This window comes from Gekko japonicus, unplaced genomic scaffold, assembly GCF_001447785.1.
Source record: "Gekko japonicus isolate JY-2015 unplaced genomic scaffold, Gekko_japonicus_V1.1 scaffold150, whole genome shotgun sequence".
Taxonomy (NCBI): domain Eukaryota; kingdom Metazoa; phylum Chordata; class Lepidosauria; order Squamata; family Gekkonidae; genus Gekko; species Gekko japonicus.
The window spans coordinates 1,400,871-1,420,313 of NW_015160839.1; the positions used below are offsets into that span (position 1 = coordinate 1,400,871).

At 46.9% G+C, this 19,443-nt stretch overlaps 1 protein-coding gene across 3 annotated transcripts in view; it reads right to left on the reverse strand.

Moving 5' to 3' along the window:
• ZNF609 (zinc finger protein 609) overlaps positions 1–19,443 on the reverse strand; it is a 105,807-nt gene that overhangs the window by 21,714 nt on the left and 64,650 nt on the right. For all 3 annotated transcript variants that reach the window (XM_015418941.1, XM_015418933.1, XM_015418948.1), the window contains exon 2: positions 6,351–6,576. In XM_015418941.1, the coding sequence (XP_015274427.1) occupies positions 6,351–6,576 (226 nt within the window). The remainder of the gene's footprint in view (positions 1–6,350; positions 6,577–19,443) is intronic.

The window sequence follows — 19,443 nt, forward strand, 5'->3', positions numbered from 1 at the left end:
TCTGTGACATCATGGAGTGCAGCTCTGCAGGCTTTCCTCTCTCCCTTTGCCTCCCGGCCCCCATTTGGTCGATGCTTTTAAAGTTTTATTGCATTTTCTTTCTTCCTTTCTTCCTTCTTTGGATTTTGCTTATTCCCAGGCTGAATGCTCTGTACCACTCAAAAAGCTGTTAAAAATAATTTACGTTTTCTTCCGGTCTATCCATCTGCCGCATCCTTACTTCTCCTTCTTTATGTCTCAAGACTGTTTGATTATAAGCCTGCAGACGGAGACTGCCTTTCATTTATTTTGGATAAATTCTTATGCCTTGGAAGCTCGCTGGGTGACCTTGGGCCACTCACACTCTCTCAGCAGAGGTCCATCAGTGGCTATAAGCCACAAGGTATAGATAGGGACTCTGGGGCAAGTGATGCTCTGTCTTCTTGGTGCTTGGGGGGGGGGGTCAACAGTGGGAGGGCTTCTAATGTCCTGGCCCCACTGGTGGACCTCCTGATGGCACCTAGTATTTTTGGCCACTGTGAGACACAGAGTGTTGGACTGGATGGGCCTTTGGCCCAATCCAACATTGGCGTCTCTTATGTTCTTACGTCACAGGGTGGTTGTGAGGATAAAAATGGAGAAGAGGACGATATAAGCTGCTTTGGGGTCCCCATTCGGGAGAAAGGCGGGATACAAATTAATTAAAATAAAAAATAAAACACATAAAATACCATCCTCATTCCAGTAATGGGAGGGAGTGCACATCTCCCATAATATAGTACTATCACTAGCACTTTAATTGTTAATTAAGTTGTTTCTTTTACTGCTTTTAATGTTTAATGTTGTTGTAAGTTGTTTACATTTTGTACATGGTTTTATGGTACAGGGTACAAATTAGTGTAAGCCGCCCTAAGTCTGCTTGCGGGGAGGGCAGGGTATAAATTAAAATAATAAATAAATGATATCTCTGTGTGTGTAAAATTTGAGCCTAAGTTTCTTCAGAAACCAGGAAAAGACATGGCAGCTTGAGAACCCTTCCTCCTCCTTCCCCAAATAAGCCTCTCTTACAAGATCTTCCCCTATTCTCGTTTTAATGCTCACAAACAACCAGAAGTTCGTGGGCAGGGAGAAAAGAGGAAGATCACATTTCAGCAAAAGCTCTTAATATTTACCACAGCTGGGAACACGCAGGTTCTTAAAAAAGAAAATAGCTTTGTCTCTCTAATTTGTAGACTGCAAACCAGCGGCTAACTTCTGAGTTTCCTCGTAGAACCCAGATCTGAATTTATGCACCATTCAAAGGGCTTTGTATGCAGCCACAGCCTCCACAATGGCATCACCTTTTCCCTTTTATTCCCATCCGGAGACTCCAGAGAATGGCCTCTCCTCTCTCAGAGAAAACGTACACCTCTTGAAACAAAAAAGGACGAAAGAAATACTGCAAGCCAGGGTGCCTCTCACCCCGCGAGATAAAAGGAAGGGAGAGAGAGAGAGATTTGGAGGAATATGCTTCTGACGTTTCCTTTGTGCAGCAGCTGCCGTTACCATGCAGTGATCCTTGTTGCTATGAAGATCTCCGTGTCAGACAATGGCTTTTTTAGCTCTCAGCACTGTTGCTATTGGCTGCTGATATTTCCCAGGTGAACAGGGCTGGTGCTCGAATCATCAGTTGAAAGAGTTGGCTGCAACCGGTTGCCCCCAAGCAGGTCCGGGGAGATGGGAGGCTTTCTCTCTCTTCCATTGCCAGGCTTCGCTCCAGGTGGCATTAATCACAGCAACAGGAAAAAGGGATCCTGGCGTCGGCTGAGGCGGCCAGTGGAGTGCCGCATTCCAGGATAATTAGATCCATTAATGATCCCAGCAGATCAGGCTTGCACATAACAGAATTAGGGAGCCTGCTAAGACAGCTGCCTTAAAATGTTGTTCAGAGTACTTAACACAACGGTTGTCCTGCGGAAGGGAAGGCAGGCAGAACAAGCTGCAGTGAGGAGTCTGCTGCTGCATGGAATCAAAAGCGCAGATGGGCTGCCGAGCTAGCTGTCCCCCCAGACCATACAGCAGAGAGGAGGAAAGCTCCAACTCTCACGTAGATTGTGAACCACAGCCAGGGGTTCTGGGGAGAGACACACACCCTTCTCTGTATGCCACAACGGAGCACGTTTCCTTCCTGCTTTTTCTTCCCATCAAATCTCGGTGACTTTTCTCCTAAGGTAGAATTTGCAGAATCGCCATTCAGGCCAAGGGGATGAACCCATCAGCTATCAGGCAGATACACACGGGGTGATTCCGCACTAGACCTTAAAACCCTGGTACAGCCCTGTCCCCGAGCTTGCATTCTACACTAGAGTTCACTCCTGTAATTATCTCGGGGTATTTTTTTGTTTCCACATTACATTGAGGTCACCCCAGTTTCGCCCCACACTTGTCCCCGGATAAACGGATGCTGTTACAACCAGGGATAAATGCAAGGTATTGTGTCGCGAGTTGAACTCTGATAAAACCAGGGATGAGATCCAAGTGCGGAAAGGACCACAGAGAGACTGATGGCGACAGGGTAACTAGCCAAGCAGCAAATCATACTTGGTTGCCCCCATAAGTCGTTTGCAGCACATCCCTGGCCCCAAGAGAGACAGAGTAGTCACTCCCTGTCGGTTGACAAAACTTTCTCGCAGCTGGGCCACCAGGAAGAGTTCCTCACTTGCCACAGGCGAGGGAGTGAGTGGTCTCACCAGTCACCACTATCTTGGCATTTGATTCCTCCACATAAGAAGTCCCTTCAGGAAAACAGGGACAGGCCCATGGGGAACGCCCAGCAAGCCAGGTGACTGTGGTGGGGCGTGGCAGTCTGGCTGTCCTCCACTTTGCCGCCTCACCCAGCAGAGCAATTTCTGATACAATCCCACAGGGAGGCTGTACCTGTCCCGATGAAGTAGTCCAGGGGCTCCCTCCTCGCCTTGCTGCTAGAGGGAACTTTTCTGACTTTCCCAAACTTGACAACAGCTAGAAACGTTTGAAGTCGGGAAGAGCAGGGCAGAAGCAGCACTGCAGGAAATGTACGGAAACCCAGGGCTCGCTTATTTATAAAAATTGTGTCCGCTGTGGCTCAAGAGGCTCACAGCTAAAACGATAAAACAAAACCCAGCAAAACAGAAAAACAAATGACACCAATAAAAACACAAATAAAACAACCCATGTAATAAATAAATAGATAATAAAAATACCACCCAGAGCAGTCTAAAAATTATATTAGTAAAACAGCCAGGCGAAGAGCAGACGATAAAACAGCTACAGCTATGAGACCCCTCAGTTAAACATGTGGGTAAACGGAAATATTTTGGCCTAGCACCTAAAGGAAATGAAAAGAGGTGCGAGGTGAGTCTCAAGGGGAGAGGGATTTTACGAAGGCAAGATGTCAGCCCTGAAAAGGACCTGTCTCTGGTCATCCACTGGCATTAACTCTGCAGGTTGCAAGGCAGAGGACCTGAGAAGAGGGTCTCAGCTGGAGGCCAAAGTGCCCGCCTATCAAACTCCCCAGAAAGAAGCAGGACTGCTGGTTCTTCAGAGAACAGATCTCTTCTCCCCCGTTCCTATTGTTAGGAGGAGTAAAATAAACCCCTGCCATCTGCAGTGGTCGTGCTGCACACATGAGATTCCTCAACCGGTGAGCACTAGCTCAAAATCCACACAGCACGACTAAATGGGGGTCGGCTGGCACACTTCTTGCCCAGCACACTGATCGGACCCTATGCGCTGGACGATGCGAGAGCTTGGATCTAAAAGATGCATGGCCTCCCGCAGGAGAGATGCCGCAAGTTCTGGCAGCAGGGACCGTGCAGCAGCCAGTGTGGCCTGCCAGGCAAGACCTCTCTGCACACATTCGTGAAATGAGTGCAGGCTAAAAATAGCTAAAGCGGCAGGAATCGCAGAATGCCTCCCAGGCAAGACCTGAAATTATAGCTGTTCTGGAAGGGCTAACGCAGAAGGACAGGCACAGACCAGGGGATGGGGGAGAGGAGAAGGCTGCAAAAAAACCATTAAAGCGTGACTGGGCATCAGCAGAGACCGAGAGAGAGGCAGCTTCACTATCAGTCCTCTGGAAGGACGAAATTCTTTCAGGGTATTTTCACCCCCCCAGAAGGCTGGGTCCGAAGACATTCCCCCCCCCACCCCCGCCTTGCTCTCCATCTTCTTGATAACCTCTGCCTAGAAAAGCGTGAAATATGAAGTAATTCTCATTCCTCCCATTCTCACCTTGCCATTTCTTGATCATTTCAGAGGCTGGGGAGAAGACGAGGACCGCCTGGGACTTACTGGGAGGAGCCTGACACCTAGATTCAGATCAGCTAGTCAGTGGCTTCTGCTTTGTACTCCTTGGGGTTAGTAGGGTGAGAGCCAGTCTTTGGGAACTGTCACTTCTGAAACAGGGAAGCCTCAAATCTAAACTCTTGTTCAAAGCCAGCTAAAGCTATCACAGAGAGGGAGGAAAACACCAGCAGGGTTCATTAAGTTCACCTCTTGTGTCATAACGACTTTAACACGATGTTTATTAGAAGACTAAAAATAAAAGGTTAAAAGGAAAGCTACTAGGACGGGACCATCAACCAAGGTAAACCGGGGTGTGTGAGTGTGAAACAACAACAACAACAATAATAACAATAGTTGGGACAGGTATAATGCCCTCGGATGACACACATCCAACCTGTGCTGCGCAAGCTGCACTGGCTTCCACTGGAGCATCAGATCAAGTTCAAGGTTTTGGCCTTGACCTTCAAGGCCCTTAGCAGTTAGGGACCTACATAACTTTGGGACCACCTCTCTCAGTATGCCCCCGGAAGAGCATTACGCTTAGGGAATAAAAAGCTCCTGGTGATCCTGGCCTGAGAGAGAGCCGGATGTCCTCAACCAGGTCCAGGGCCTTCTTGGCCCTGGCCCCTGCCTGGTGGAACTCTCTGATGGAAAACACCCATGCCCTGCGGGAGTTACTACCTTTCCACAGGGCATGCACGGCAGAGATGTTCCGCCAGGCATTTGGTTGAGGACAGCGACCTGGCACTTTCACATACTCCCCACCCATTCTTCGTAACCCCTCCCCCCTAGGCTTGGGGAGCTGAATTTCTTTCCCCCATCCTCTTAGAATGTATATTGTTTATTTACTGACTTTTTTTGGGTAATTTTTAATATTGGTTTTTAAATCAAATTATTTATTGTATTTTGCTCTGTTGTAAGTCGCCCTGAGCCTTGATTGTAGGAAAGGGAAGCCTAGCAGATCCAATTTAATAAATAAATAAATAAGTAAATATCAGTTAACCTGGACTTTATTCATAGGATTTTGCACAAGGCAGTAAAAATACCAGTGTACAGGCCCAGTGGGTGGGTGGGCGAGAGTACTTGTCATCCTCTCTCTGTCTTATCAAATTATAACCTCTTAGAATCTGTCAACTCCAGCCTGTCTGGCATCGCATCAAGATGGATCTGTAACAGGCCAAGGAGATGCATTTTGCATCTCAGCAAGATGTTGTCCTTGCATCACTCTCGCTCAAGATAATTGACTACCTCCCAGGTCCTCCTGGCTGCCTGCCTAGGAGAATCGCGTCTCTTCAAGAGCAAAGAGGATGGGATGGTGCTGGCAGCAGTGAAAGTGCAGCAGCTTTAAGGGGAGGGAAAGGCACCTGTTATTTTTTTTTTGCAGCTGAAAACAAAGTCATCCCAAGACAGAGAGAGCTCATTTACACATTTGGCAAACATCTAATTTGTGGCGCTGTCTGACTTTAAAGAGACTTAACCTGAACAAAGACCTGGAAAAAGGTTTTGGGGGTTTTTTGTTTGTAAATGCACGGTATAGAAGTGGGAAAATAATTCAGATTTCAAACTCCTATCAGGTAAAATGTGTAGCTTTGGAGATGCATTTGCTAGCTCTTAAATGCAAAACAAAGCACCCTCCACTGGAAAAATAAAAAAAAGGCTTTCTTGTGCCTAAATTTAGGGGCCCAAGTCCGCAAATCAAAGCAACTGCCTAAGGCAAGCACAGCCAACTGCACAGATGTCGGGTGGCTCTCTGCCTCAAGAGCCAGGTGCTTGGATGCTGGGTCAACAGAGAAGGGGCGGGGCCGGTGGTGGAGAAGGCAGGAAGCCATCACAGAGCACCCACTGCAGATGCCTCTGGGGCATGCGCTCATTGTGTACAGGGAGGCAAGCTTGACTAGGTTTAGGCTGCACCAGTTGGGCAGCGGCACTAGAGGGCAGAGTGCCCCGAGGCATGCTTTCATTTTGTGCAATGGGCTGAACTAATTTGGGCCGGGGTGAGATGCTGTGGTCTGGGGCACCGCTGGACCAATGGCGGTCTAAAACAAGACGTCACTGAAGGAACCTACCGTCCTCCGTCTCCTGCCACACGATGCCCTCCAGATTGACGCTGGTACCGGGTTCACAGGGGCCCAAGCACTCTGGCTCGGTAGCCAGGGCCACGTCACAGGTGTTCACCCCCACAGAGCGAGTGCGTACCATTATCTGCTCGCACGGTGACGAGATATCACTGTTGACAACGGGGACAAGAAGATGCAGTGGCAGCACTGCGGGGGTGGACACTGGAGACTCCATCTGGAAAAAAGAAAGAAAGAAATGCGGTAGTTGAACAACAAGTGAGCAGAGATGAATGTGGGGCGGCTGGGTCCCTTCCTTCCAAAACATCCCCAAACCAGGATGGTCTGCCGCTGGTCCCAATCTGCAGAAGAAGGTACAACCAGTCTGCATCTAATAAATCTGCTGGTGGAGAACAGAATCCAGCAGGGCTGCTGACATCCCTGACTGGCACTGCAAATCCAGCATGTTACACAGCCTTGATAGCTGGAGATGTCAGCGCAGCCATCTGTTCAAATGTTCATACACAGCCAGAATTCTGGCACGGATGTTCCAACCTCATTTAATCCATTCTCCAACACACACACAGTGTGTGACAGTTTTGACACAATGGGGAAGGCTGTACTCCAACCACTGCATGCTATGTTCATTTACTGCAATGTGGCTTGTCCTGCCCTGCTTTAAATGTCAAGAAAGTGTCTGTGCTTAAAAATATACTAGAAAAACATGACTGGCTCTACGGTATGCCTGCAATGGTTCACAACATATCTCAGTAGCTACGGTGCAAGCAATGGCAACCCGTGTACTGCATGGCTCCCCAGTGTTAATTTGTGTATTTGTGTAAGATGGTGGCCCTGACTGGGCAGAAAGGCGGTATACAGATTTTGTACATAAACAAAGTAAATAATAAAGACGCATCCACGCCTTCAGTAGTCCCGTGTCGTCCCCCCCCCCCACAGAATGGACTCTGAAGAACAAACTGTGCTACTAATTCACACTAACAATGTTTTGTAACACAGCATGCCCAATAAAAAAAAATACGGAGAACATACGGATTGCAATTACTATAAGGACAGACACCAGAAACAGGAACGGTCCGTAGTAAATCAAAATAGTTGGAGCATAGGGGATCACACTGCAGGAGCACAGAGAACAGCAGAATCACCAATACATCCAGGGCAATGTGCCCATAAGAAGGGGAGATAATTTCAGAGCTGTGTCCACTTGCCTGTATCTGTACAAAACAGAATTCCCATGCTGGCCCATCCATGTGATCACCACAGAAAATAAATCCTGCCGCCATACCCTGAAAAGGCATCTGCCACATGATGGTTCTGGCTGCTTTCCTGTATGCAAAGTTTTTCCTGGGAACCAAAGTCTCTGGTTTGGCTTTTTCTCCCCCTCTAGAACACTAAATACTTCAGAAGCAGTACCACATACCAGCTCATCTGAACTATTACCCTGTGGAGGGTCCTACTGCTTGGTACAGACGCATGACAGCAAAGAGCAGAAAACCTTCAAGCTGACACTTTGGGAAATCTGTCTACTTTACACAGAGAGTGATTAGAATTTGGAATTTGCTGCCAGATGATGTAGTGAAGGCCACAGGTATAAAGAGCTTTAAAAGGGGATTAGATAGCTTCATGGAGGATAAGTCTATCAGTGGCCTTGGTGACTGAAGGGAACCAACACATTCAAAGGCACTAAGCCTCTGAATCCCAGAGCTAGGAGGCAACATCAGGGGAAGGCCTTGGCCTTTATGCCCTGTTGTTGGCTGTCCAGAGGAACTGGTTGACCGCTGTGTGAGACAGGATGCTGGACTAGATGGACCACTGGTCTGATCCAGCAGGGCTCTTCTTAGGTTCTTATCTACAGGACTGCTGTTCTTGCTTCCGGATGAGCCCCAAGTAGGTATCACCAACCCCCTGTGCCAGGAGATAACCCTGCACCCTCATTGCTGTAGTCACGTAGGACCACAGGATAGATTTATCCAGCAGAGACATCACAATCTGCTCCTGAGTCCTGTTCCCTGGAAAAGTGGGGTTCTTCAGGCTGGAAGACAGTCTTCTGCTCTGTTTCGCTGGGCCAGGAATTTGAGCTGAGGAGAGATTGTGTGGCCAGTTTACCTGGGCTCTTGCTTCTGCTGGCTGAGAAAGGGATGGTGAAGCTGAGGGAAGCTCCTCCCATTTGCCGCTGCCCCTCTCCACGACTTTAGAGGGACCCAGTTGGGAGCTACCTCCTGAACTACCATCTGACCCTTTGAGGCATCAGGTAACCCGCCACTGTGGTGGGTGAGAGAAATACATGGAAAGGGTGGCACCTACCCTGGAGCTTGCCCCTGCTCCTTCTGCCGTCTCTTGCCTGTTGTTTGTTAGCTTAATGCTGGGCAGGTGTCAGCCTATGGCACACTGCTGGGGTTCTGCCATGTCCTCCTCTGCTTGCTGATAGGTGGTGCTTCCCCAGCACTTTGATCAGGAGCAGATAATGTACTTCGTTAGGTCAGGAGACTGCTCCCTGTGAAGATGTTCCAGCTGCCTCACCTCCCACCACAGTGAACACCCACACGCCTTATACTGAATCACACCACTGGTCCATCAAGGTCAGTGTTGTCCACTCAGACTGGCAGTGGCTCTCTAGGCCCTCAGGTGGAGGTCCTTCACATCACCTAGTACCTGATCTTTTTACTTGGAGATGCCAAGGAGTGAACCTGGGACTTTCTGCATGCCAAGCAGAGGCTCTACCAGTGAGCCATAGCCCCTTGCCTGAGAACTAAAAGGCAGCTCCCTTTCTTTCTAAACCCATGCAGAGGGGGATTGTACAGAAGGGAAAGAGCTGAAGAGAGACTGGTGGAAAACCAAAGTTCTAAGTGAAGCACAGCTCCTTGCAAGTCCCAAGGCAGGAAAAAAACTACGGCAGGGGTGACATCCTCCCATTGAGACCAACCATCCTGCCTCCAAAATCCTGGTCAGTAGGAGCACCTGTCAACAGAGACGATCTCTCTTCCTCTGAGAAGCACATTTCTACATTATTCTTGCTACAGTGCCAGAGGCAAGGGTTAAATTTGCAACTCATTACAGAAGCCTTCGTCAAGTCTCAGGGACACTCCTGTACTGACACTGAAAAAAGAAAATGGCAGGAGCAATGGCAATGCAAACTCAGTGTCCTGTTAGAGAGGCAAGAGGTGCTCTCACATTTACCCTCCAGCGCACACAATTCTCATTAAACTTCTGCAATCACAAAAGCAATAACTGAGGGAAACAGCTGCCTCCCCTTTGGCAAGGTTCGGTGCCTGGGAATGTGGGCTATGCCGAGCTCTGGGGATGGATTTTCACTTCCTGTCGTGTTAACACAGCAGAACAAAAACACGAAGAGTGTCTTTTGCCTGCTCGCCCGCATTTGGCTCCTGCGTAGGTCCTTGCTCTGGACAGCTGAACAAAGCAAATCTAATCTGATCAACATTGGCTGCCAGTTTAATCGGCAGTGACTGAGCTGGACAGATCTGCACAGGAGGTGGCAGGCCCTGAGCCGCAGCTCTCCCTGAAGCAGGAAACCTGTGTCTTGGTTGTACGACTTTGTTCTGCAACTGGGGGTTCACACAACAGAATACTCTCTTGTGGAAACAGACTGAAAACCAGCCTGTCAAGGAGGAGGCTAGGCTTCAGAAATACTTTTGTGAGTACATATACACACCTAACCACCAGCTCAGTACAAATTCATGCAGCCAATCTGATAGACTCTTGCCTATAAAACCTCATGCCACATTAAACCAGTTTGTAAGTAAACCAGTTTGGTTGGTTAGAAGAAGCCAGGAAACGGAAAAAGGAACCAACACGCATGTCTGAAACATGCCCCTCTATTTCCAAACTGTGTTTGGGAGGATTAGAATGCAATGTCTGAGCCTACATCACTGTGTGAATCTAATACATATATTATGTTTTAAAATGCCTTATGTGAATCCTCCCTGCTTGAGAATTCAGTCCACTGTAATACATATTTGATATTAGTTCACACTTTCTTTACAAGTTGCTTGGTTTCCTCCAAAAATGTTTGTCCTTGGTAAGCGGTGGCCTCCTTTTTAATATTTAGTCTAAATTTCCTGTCATGAGGAACTTTGCATATTATATTTATATTTTGATTAGGAGTAAGACCCGTTGTGGGGAAAAATACAATGAGCTCTAGAAGTGAGTGTCCCGACTGTTTCTTTCCTTCTGCTTAGCTATAAGGCAGGGCTGTCTCAAGTCATTTTGCTGTCCCAAGTGGGTAGTATGGGAGGACAGCCTCATGGTAACAGGTATGGTTCCCTCCACCCCTGACTTATGTTGATTTGGGGTTATGCAGTGGCAGCTAAGGTAGAAAAGCACCTCCTCCTTTACCATGTCTTCTGGGTTCCAAGGGTCTGGAAAGCGGTTCCATAGCCAGTTACAGGGTTGCCAACTCTGGGTTGGGAAATACCTGTAGATTTGAGGGGTAGAGCCTGAGGAGGGCAGGGTTTGGGGTGCAGAGGGACCTCAGCAGAGTATAACTCCATAGAGTCCATTGCCCAAAGCAGCCATTTTCTCCAGGAGATCTGATCTTGGAGATCTCCAGGTGCTACATGGAGACTGGGAATACTAAGGGAAGGGCCAGACCTGTAGATTTGAGGGGTAGAGCCTGGGGAGGGCAGGGTTTGGGGTGTGGAGGGACTTAACAGCAGGGTATAATGCCATAGAGTCCACTGTCCAAAGCAGCCATTGCAATAGCTGGGGGATTTTCTGTAGGGGAAGTGATGTGCTGTTGGGGAACACGGTGATTTCTGGGAGATCTCCAGGCCCCACAGGGAGATTGGCAACTCCAGTGACCATTTAAGGGAAGATTGGGATATGTATTTTACCTCAGGACACATTCAATGACTTGCAACAAACTGTTTAGAATATTAGAGGCAAAGACCAATCAGGCCACATATGCAAATGACCTCTGTGTTCCGACTGGCTATTGGGGGACGAGGAACAGCAAACTGTTTAGAATATTGGAGGCGAGACTCAGGCAACACAGCCAGTGGATAGGGACAGCTTCTGAGTGACAGATCAGGGAGTGAACTGATTTGGGAGCATGTGGAATGTTCAGGAGGGTCCATGACCAAAACAGAATTATATAAAAGGAGAGATGTGTAATAAAATACTGAAAGGGAGCTTTAAGGGGGGGGGGGAGAACACCGCCTTTATCTTAAGTGCAGTTCTCATGACAATGGCAAGCTTGTGTCTAGGATTCACCATTTCAGATGGCGCTCCCAGTACTGAACGTTCCTCTATACAAAACCCACCAGAGAACACCAGCATAAGAGGGAGAAGTCTAGGCAAAAATCCTTCTCCCTCATAGCTTTCTATGTAGAAGGATTTATTTTGCATGGAGCCGCAATTAATCCGGTGAACCCACATTTCCAGTTTGAAGTGATCTCTATATATCTATTTCTCAAGCGTAGGTGGATCTGGGGATATCTAAATCTGCAGATCGAGCCCACACTGAGGAAAAAGAGATTTTCTCCAAATTTGTTAAAAGTTAAAAAAAAGTTGGGGGAGGGGGGGTTAAACCCCTCCCCAAACAATAACTTTATCTGCACACATGCAGATTACTTACCTGAGCAGCCACCACCAACGCTACAGCCAGAGCTAGTTTTACATACTACTGTGTTTCCCCAAAAATAAGACACTGTCTTATATTTATTTTTTCTCAAGAAGACACACTAGGACTTATACCACAAATGCATAGAAATCCTGCTAGGGCTTATTTTTTGGGTAGGTCTTATTTTCGGGGAAACAGGGTATTATATTACTTCTTTAAAAAAACAAACCAGTGCATTCTGTTTGAAATTAAATATGTTATTTTTTTAGGATTACCTTTTAAGTAAGCTAGTCCAATTTAAAAGGGCCCACAAGTTTTGCCTTGGCTTACAAGATAGCCGTTATTTGTGATCCCCATGGTCCCTTCCCCTCTTTCACGTATTCCGAAGAACCTGGAGGGAAGGGAGTGTCTTGTCATGGCGTGGCTTTGCAGGATTCAGAAGTAGCATGAGACACCCATGTTGCTACATGCTCCACAGTCCAGTGTGAGAGAGAACTTCCCCCAGTCCATGGGGGGGGGGAGAATCTCATGAGCTGAAGAGATGTTTTCATCAAATGTTGGGGTATTCCCCTCGTGAGTGTATTTATGAAAGCCTGCTGATTTGCCGAGCTTCATGCTTAAGGAGGACTTTAAGATGACAGCTGAATAGCTATTAGTGGGGGGGGGGGGAAACCTGGGCTGTCTGAAGAATCTGCCAATTCATCATGCGTTTACTGTGTCTCCAAAGTCGTCTGGGTGCAGAAATGTATTCTGGTGGTGACAATACAACCTCTCACTTTGAGCCAACAAATTGAGACCACATTTATTTAGAACAGACAGTAGAGCTCCCTCACAATAATCCAGGCCATGGCAACACTCTGTGCATCTAAAAAGAGAACTGGACAAATTCATGGAGGAAAGATCCATCAATAACTACTACCCATGGTGACTAAAGGTGTTCGGAGGTAGACAACCTCTGAATACCAGTGCTGGGAGGCAACATCAGGGGATGGCCACAGCCTCTGTGCCCGGTTGTTGGCCTCCACTGTAACTGGTTGGACATGGTGTGAGAGAGACAGGGTGATGAACTGGATGGATCACTGGTCTGACACAGCAGGGCTCTTCTTATGTTCTTAATCCTAGAGAGAACTTTGATGTCAGCTCAAAGAAAGCATTGTCTTTGCTCCCACCAATTATGGTTCATACAGTCCAATGTTTCTCCCTGTTGGACTGATTTATCTGAAGGGCTCCCAGTGTGGAACCCAGCACAGCCTGCCGGGGATCAATGAACCAGAGCAGGCACTGGACAGCTCAGCTGACCAATGACAACAAGCAGCCACTCTCTGAAGATCAGATAAATTTGAGGGAAGAGGATGGAGCTAGCCAGCTGCTCCAAAAAGCCCTGTTTCCCTAATCCTGAGCAGATGTTCCATCCTCTTACATATTAGAGCAAAATATTTGGCAGGGCAGCATGGACAGTTGATTCATCCTGGAAGATGCAAACTGGTTCACTGCAACATATCCCCAGAGGCAGTCAGGGCACTTCTTGGTGCGCTGAGAGAGAAGAGTCAGGGTATTTTTCAGGTTTGCAAACTGTTCAGCTGCTTTCTCCTTTGAAAGGTAATCAGCACTCAGCAGAAGCACGCTAATTGCCGCTCCAGCTCTGCTAATTATCATTTGGTCACATTTGTAATCTGCATTATGCCACGGCGCATAATAAGCAGCTTGCTGAGAACCATCTAATAAGTGAGGTGGCTTTATGGGATTTCATATTTCACTCTGCAATGGAAGAAATGCGGTGTCGTTTATCAGCTGTCGGGGCACAAGAAAGCAGGGGAGAAGGAGGAGAGTGTCTGGCTCAATCTTTCCTGCGGCTTCTGAAGAGACTGGTGGGGGGGGGGGATCAGAGAGAGGCAGTTCCTGAAGAGGCCATGAGAGAATACACCCTCCTCCCTGGATTACATTTCAAAGGAGGCAGAGGGGGAAGGGATCAATGCCTGGCTTCTCCTCGAGAGCTGCTCATCTCCCACCGGCGAAGCTCTGAATCTCTACGCATTACTGAGCTGCAGACAAGAGCAGGGCATTTAGTCAACATACACCAAGGCAGGCAGACTTGGGGAAAGAAGAAAACTGGGAATCATTAATCTCCCTCTGGGTGATAATTATACACTCTGTTCTCCTTCCCTGCCAAAAAAAAAACCAACCCAACCCACACACCCTCCTTCCAGGCTCAGTATCCAAACAGATGGCTTGCAAGGGCCAGACATGCAATGGAAACTGCTGGTGAGTACAGAAGTTTGACAGTGGAGAATGACTCTCCCCAAATGTTTGTCAGCCATTAGAAGAAATGACTGTTTCAAAGCCCACGTTTCTAGGCAGGGATTAACAGAACACCAGAAATTGTGCACCCCCACACATACCTTTTCCCAGTCTCCTAACAGTTCAATCCTAACTGGAATTAACTGACTTCAATGGATTTAAGGAATGTAAAGCTCTGTTTAGGATTGTACCATTAAAGCCTCGGTCACTACCCTCTCCCCATTCGACAAGGGACCCCTCAAGTAAAGGGAAACTTTCCAGACCCAGCACCTGAAAATATTTGCGTGTAAATATTTGCATTCCCATCTCTCCTCTGACTTCCGTGGAATTCCACCTTCCCCCCCCAATTTCCAACTTTACCTTCCCAATCCTAAATACTGACTTAATCTATCACACAGATGATTTCAACGGTACTCATTTCTGTGTCTTAGAATTGCAGCTTTGTGGCCACTTTATGGGGAAAATATTTCCATCCGTTCCCTCGTGCCTCCCCAGTGACTGCCCCAACATGTGTTAACAGACGTGTTCAGATACAGGGGCGACAAATGGGAGCACATCTTTTACATAATGTGTCAAGCAGCCCTCAAGAATCTCCTTAACCATTTTCCGCAACGAGAAAGCCTCCTCACATGATAAATGTTTTGTAGACATAACAGGGACAGGTTAAGGATCAGGTTAAATCCCATCTGAGGCTCATGCAACATGAGTAAATGGCAGTGGTATGCTTCGTGTGGCTAACCAACCAACCAGCCAGCCAACACCTTGGGGTTTATTATTTAAAGTATTTATATCCTGCCTGTCCAACAGGCCCTGGGAAGCTGACAAGATGATTACACTACCTGCCTTCCCAAAATATGTTGCAATGATGAGAAAGCTACCTACGTAATGGGCATATTTAGAAACAGACAGCCCAGAAAGTAATGAGCAAGATTCCCAGTCATTTAACACTCAAATCTTGAAGATCTCTGTGACACCTGAACATGTTCTCGTGTTCTACAGGGGTCACATGAATAGACAGTGTAACTACGAAGCTGCCTTATACTGAATCAGACGCTGGGGGTCCATCAAGGTCAGTACTGCCTACTCAGACTGGCAGCGGCTCTCCAGCATCTTAGGCTGAGATCTTTCACATCACCTACTTCCTGGACCTTCTTAACTGGAGATGCTGGGGATTGAACCTGGGACTTACTGCATGCAAAGCAGAGGCTCTTCCCACTGAGCCACTGCCCCTCCCTACTAGGGGGAAAAAGATACAACCTCATGAAATGGCTTCTCTTTAAAATGCAAAATTGAAAACAATCATTCCATATACATCTGCCAGTGCTTCATATACTTTTTTTTATTATTCCACCATTTTGGGGATCAATGGTTACTGAGGAAAAATTAAGGTGTTGCAAGTGAACCAGTTGCGGTTAGACTTATTAAAGATATGAAACCAACTGAACATACTTCGGGTTTATCTGCACTTTCGGGTTTCGCAGGCAGCTACATGGTAACTAAGCTCTTGAATTCTCCTCTGCAGGTGACTCAATCATCTTCCCCTTCGCTTGTTTTAGATGCTTCTTCAGAGGGTGTTTGGGGCTTAGTGACTGAACATTCCATTGACTTTATTACCTGCTAATGTTCTCTGCTGTATTTTGTTGTCTGCCTTTTATTGCTGATTTGTTCCAATAGTTTTAATTTGTTTAAATTATTTAGTTCAAATTGCCGCGAGCTGCCTTGAAGGACAGAGAAGATACCAGTATATTTGAAACATGACACACGTGGGAATTTTGGGACCATTTGCCAACAGAAAGAACACCAAGGGAAGCAATCCAAGATAAAAGCAAGTGCCGAACATTCAGACTGCTGGACATTTATACATGGATGCATGGGAAAAAAATAAGCTGGTTTTTGCAGGCTATGTAGATGGTGCCTAAAAGAGGCCCTCATCTCTTCACTCAAACAGCAGCCAGCAAGAGGAGATAATTACACAGTGATAGCTTGCAAGGTTGATCCACATCTGGCCTGAACAGGTGTGCTTAAAAGAATGCTATCTACTTATGCATTTACACAAATTTAGCATGCTACCAAAGCAACACATGAATAACCAGGGACAGATTTCTTTAAACGTGTTTCAGAATATATTATACCAAGTGATGCTCAGTTTTTAAATAGCCCCTAACCTCTTGTAGGATCTTGTTGAATCCTATGAATTTATAATTATTAAACACAGCAGTTAGCAGAAAAAGAAAATGAGCATCTTTAAGCAACTCACTAGGAAGGATAGGCATTCATTTCTTAAAAGCAGGAAGATGTGGCATGCAAAACTGGATCTAAGCAATTCCTAGCAGGGAGTTTGATGACTTTTTAAGAGCTGACACCATCATACTTGCAACTAAGACATGAAATAAGCCAGCCAGGGACATACCTACTGCAACCCTGTTGACACACACCAACAGAAAGTGAAAGATTACATTTAACTTCTCTCTGGGGATTGTGACACCCAAGCATGTATTGAAGTCCAACAACGTTTCTGTATGGTCAGGATCAAACAGTAAAGATCAGTAAAAGCTCAACTGGAAAGAAGCAACTTGACCTAACTCCAGTCTTAAAATATCACCAAGGATCAACCAGAAAGAGATCCAGGGACCTTTTCACCTCAATTCTTGTCACCATGTAAGGAATTTCCAGAATCCCAAGGCTGTCAGATACAACATCAATCAAGTCTAAGGGTTTGAAAAATGGGTTGCGCACAAAACATAACCTTGCCCCAGAAAAAGCATTTCCTGTCCCACATAGACAGTAGCTTAGTCCCCACTTCTTCAAACAGCAGAGGGAAAGAGTGAGAAACACAATATGGATGCAGGAGGAGGAACCATTTTCTCACTGGCGTATCTTGGCATCCTTAGAAGGAAAACTGGAGAGAAGGCGGGGACTTACAGTGCACTCCAGTCTCCATCTGCTTTCCCTGCTGCGTCTTCCTGAGCAACATGACAAGGGAAGGATCACACAAAGCAGCCCGCGCTAGTGAGAGAGGGGAACCATTTCCTGCTTGCAAGCTGTTTCCATGTCACTGTTCCTCCCCACTGCTGTATTTTAGGCCTCAGGTAGAGGACATAGGAAGCAATGACTGGATGTGCCAGCAGGTAACTTTAACACTGGGACTTCATGCTTCACCCCCAACCTAGTATTCAAAGCACCCACTTGTAAAATTTACTGCCAGTTAGTTTTTTATTCTGCAAGCTAAGGTGAAGCAGACGACATATAAAAGATGAAGTTCAGCATGTGACCTGTTTCCATGGAAGCAACGCACTGCAGTCCCACACAAAAAAATGGAAATAACATTCCAACTTTGTCCACACAAGGAACCTGTATAAATATGGATAAGGTGTCTAGAAGTAGTTAGCATTCTAGCTATGATCTCCATAAGAATTCTACACATTGATAATGCTACAGCACTAGATGAAATACAAGGGCCATATTCTCATGCATAAGGAACTTGGGGATCTCTTAAGGCAGCTGTAGTAATTGCACCCACTCGTGCTACTCAAGAAATTAACTAGGACATATCCTAGAAGACTCAGAACACAAAACTCAGAAACCTGTGCAGGTTTACAGACTACATCACAAGCATACGACTCTAAAGGGCCATATTAGCAATAGCTAAAATTCTCAGAGCAGCCTGGGAAAATACACTTGTTTCCTCAAGTGGAGTCACACATAGTGAAGTCACCAAGTGACTCAATTCAGCATGAGGCCATCCTCCAAATATCTCCTTCTTGAAGTTAAGAAATGTAAAATAAGGATGCATGCAAGCACATACAGAACTACTGCCATCGCTACTACTTCAACATACACAGTCCTTACGTGGCAGTCAGGTAAATGAGCTATCTGCATTTAATGACATCATTAGTGGTACCTTTGGGAGACAGCCTTCTCCACGCGTGATTTCAAAGGTGGACATAAAAGCCAACACAGTGTGCCCTTTTAGATCTGTTAACTGTGCTGTTTTGCTCAGTAACAGTCAGAGCACATGCTTCGCGTGCAGAAGGCTCCAGGTTTAATGTCCGATATTGTCATATCCCCCTCATGGATCACTGCCTTGTCGTCATAATGAGCTGGAAAAGGCTCAATAATTTGAAGAGCGACTGCCAGTCAGAGTAGATGGCTAAAAGTACCTATAGTACTGATCTCCTAAATGTTATATGCTTGGGGCGGGGGGCGGGGAGACACACCAGACATACAGAGCATGTGTTTATCTGAGAGTGGCCATGGCTCAGTGATATAGCACCTGCTTTTATGCAGAAGGTCCCAGATTCCATCCCTGATCTCTTTAGTTAAAAATGATCACAGCTAGCTGGTGCTGGAGAAGTCTTTTATACATGAACTAGCAGTAAAGCCCGTTGTGGAAATAAATACAACGAGATCTAGAAAGAGGCTCTGGGGGAGTGCTCTGGCTTTGGGCAAACAGTGTCATTTTGCTGTGGCGACCTCAGCAGGGTATAATGACAGAGTCCAATGTTTTCTCCAGAGGAACTGATCTCTGGTCCCTGAAGAGCAGTTGTAATTTTGAGTGATTTGTAGCCCTCACCTGGAAATTGGCAACAATTGTTACCCAGGACGAAATGGCTGGTTTGGAGGGTGGAGTCTATGGCATTCTACCTGTCTGATGTCCCACCCCTCCGCAAACCCCACCCTCTCCAGGCTCCACCCCTCAAATCCCCAGGAATTTGCCAGCCTGGAGTTGGCAACCCCATCTCCTTCGCAGCTAACCATCAACCTACCATTATCTGCCCCTTTGACTTCAGCTGTCTTCCGCCCTCCCTTCTGCAGAGCAATTGTAATTTTGAGTGGTCTCCAGCCCTCACCTGGAAATTGGCAACAATGGTTCCCCATGAGGGACTGAGTGGTTTGGAGGGTGGAGTCTATGGCATTGCACCTGTCTGAGGTCCCACCCCTCCTCAAACCTCACCCTCTTCAGACTCCATCCCTCAAATCTCCAGGAATTTCCCATCGGGAGTTGGTAAACCTATCAGGATTGGCCCCAATATGTTTTCTCCCAAAGGCCAAAGTAGGTGACTGGACCAAACTAAGTTGCCTACCATCAGGCACTGAGGGGAAAGTAGGGTTGCCAGCTCTAAGGAGGGAAATACCTGGAGTTTTGGGGGGTGGATTCTGTAGAGGGCAGCATTGGGGGGGGGGCGGAAGGACTCAGCAGGTATAATGTCA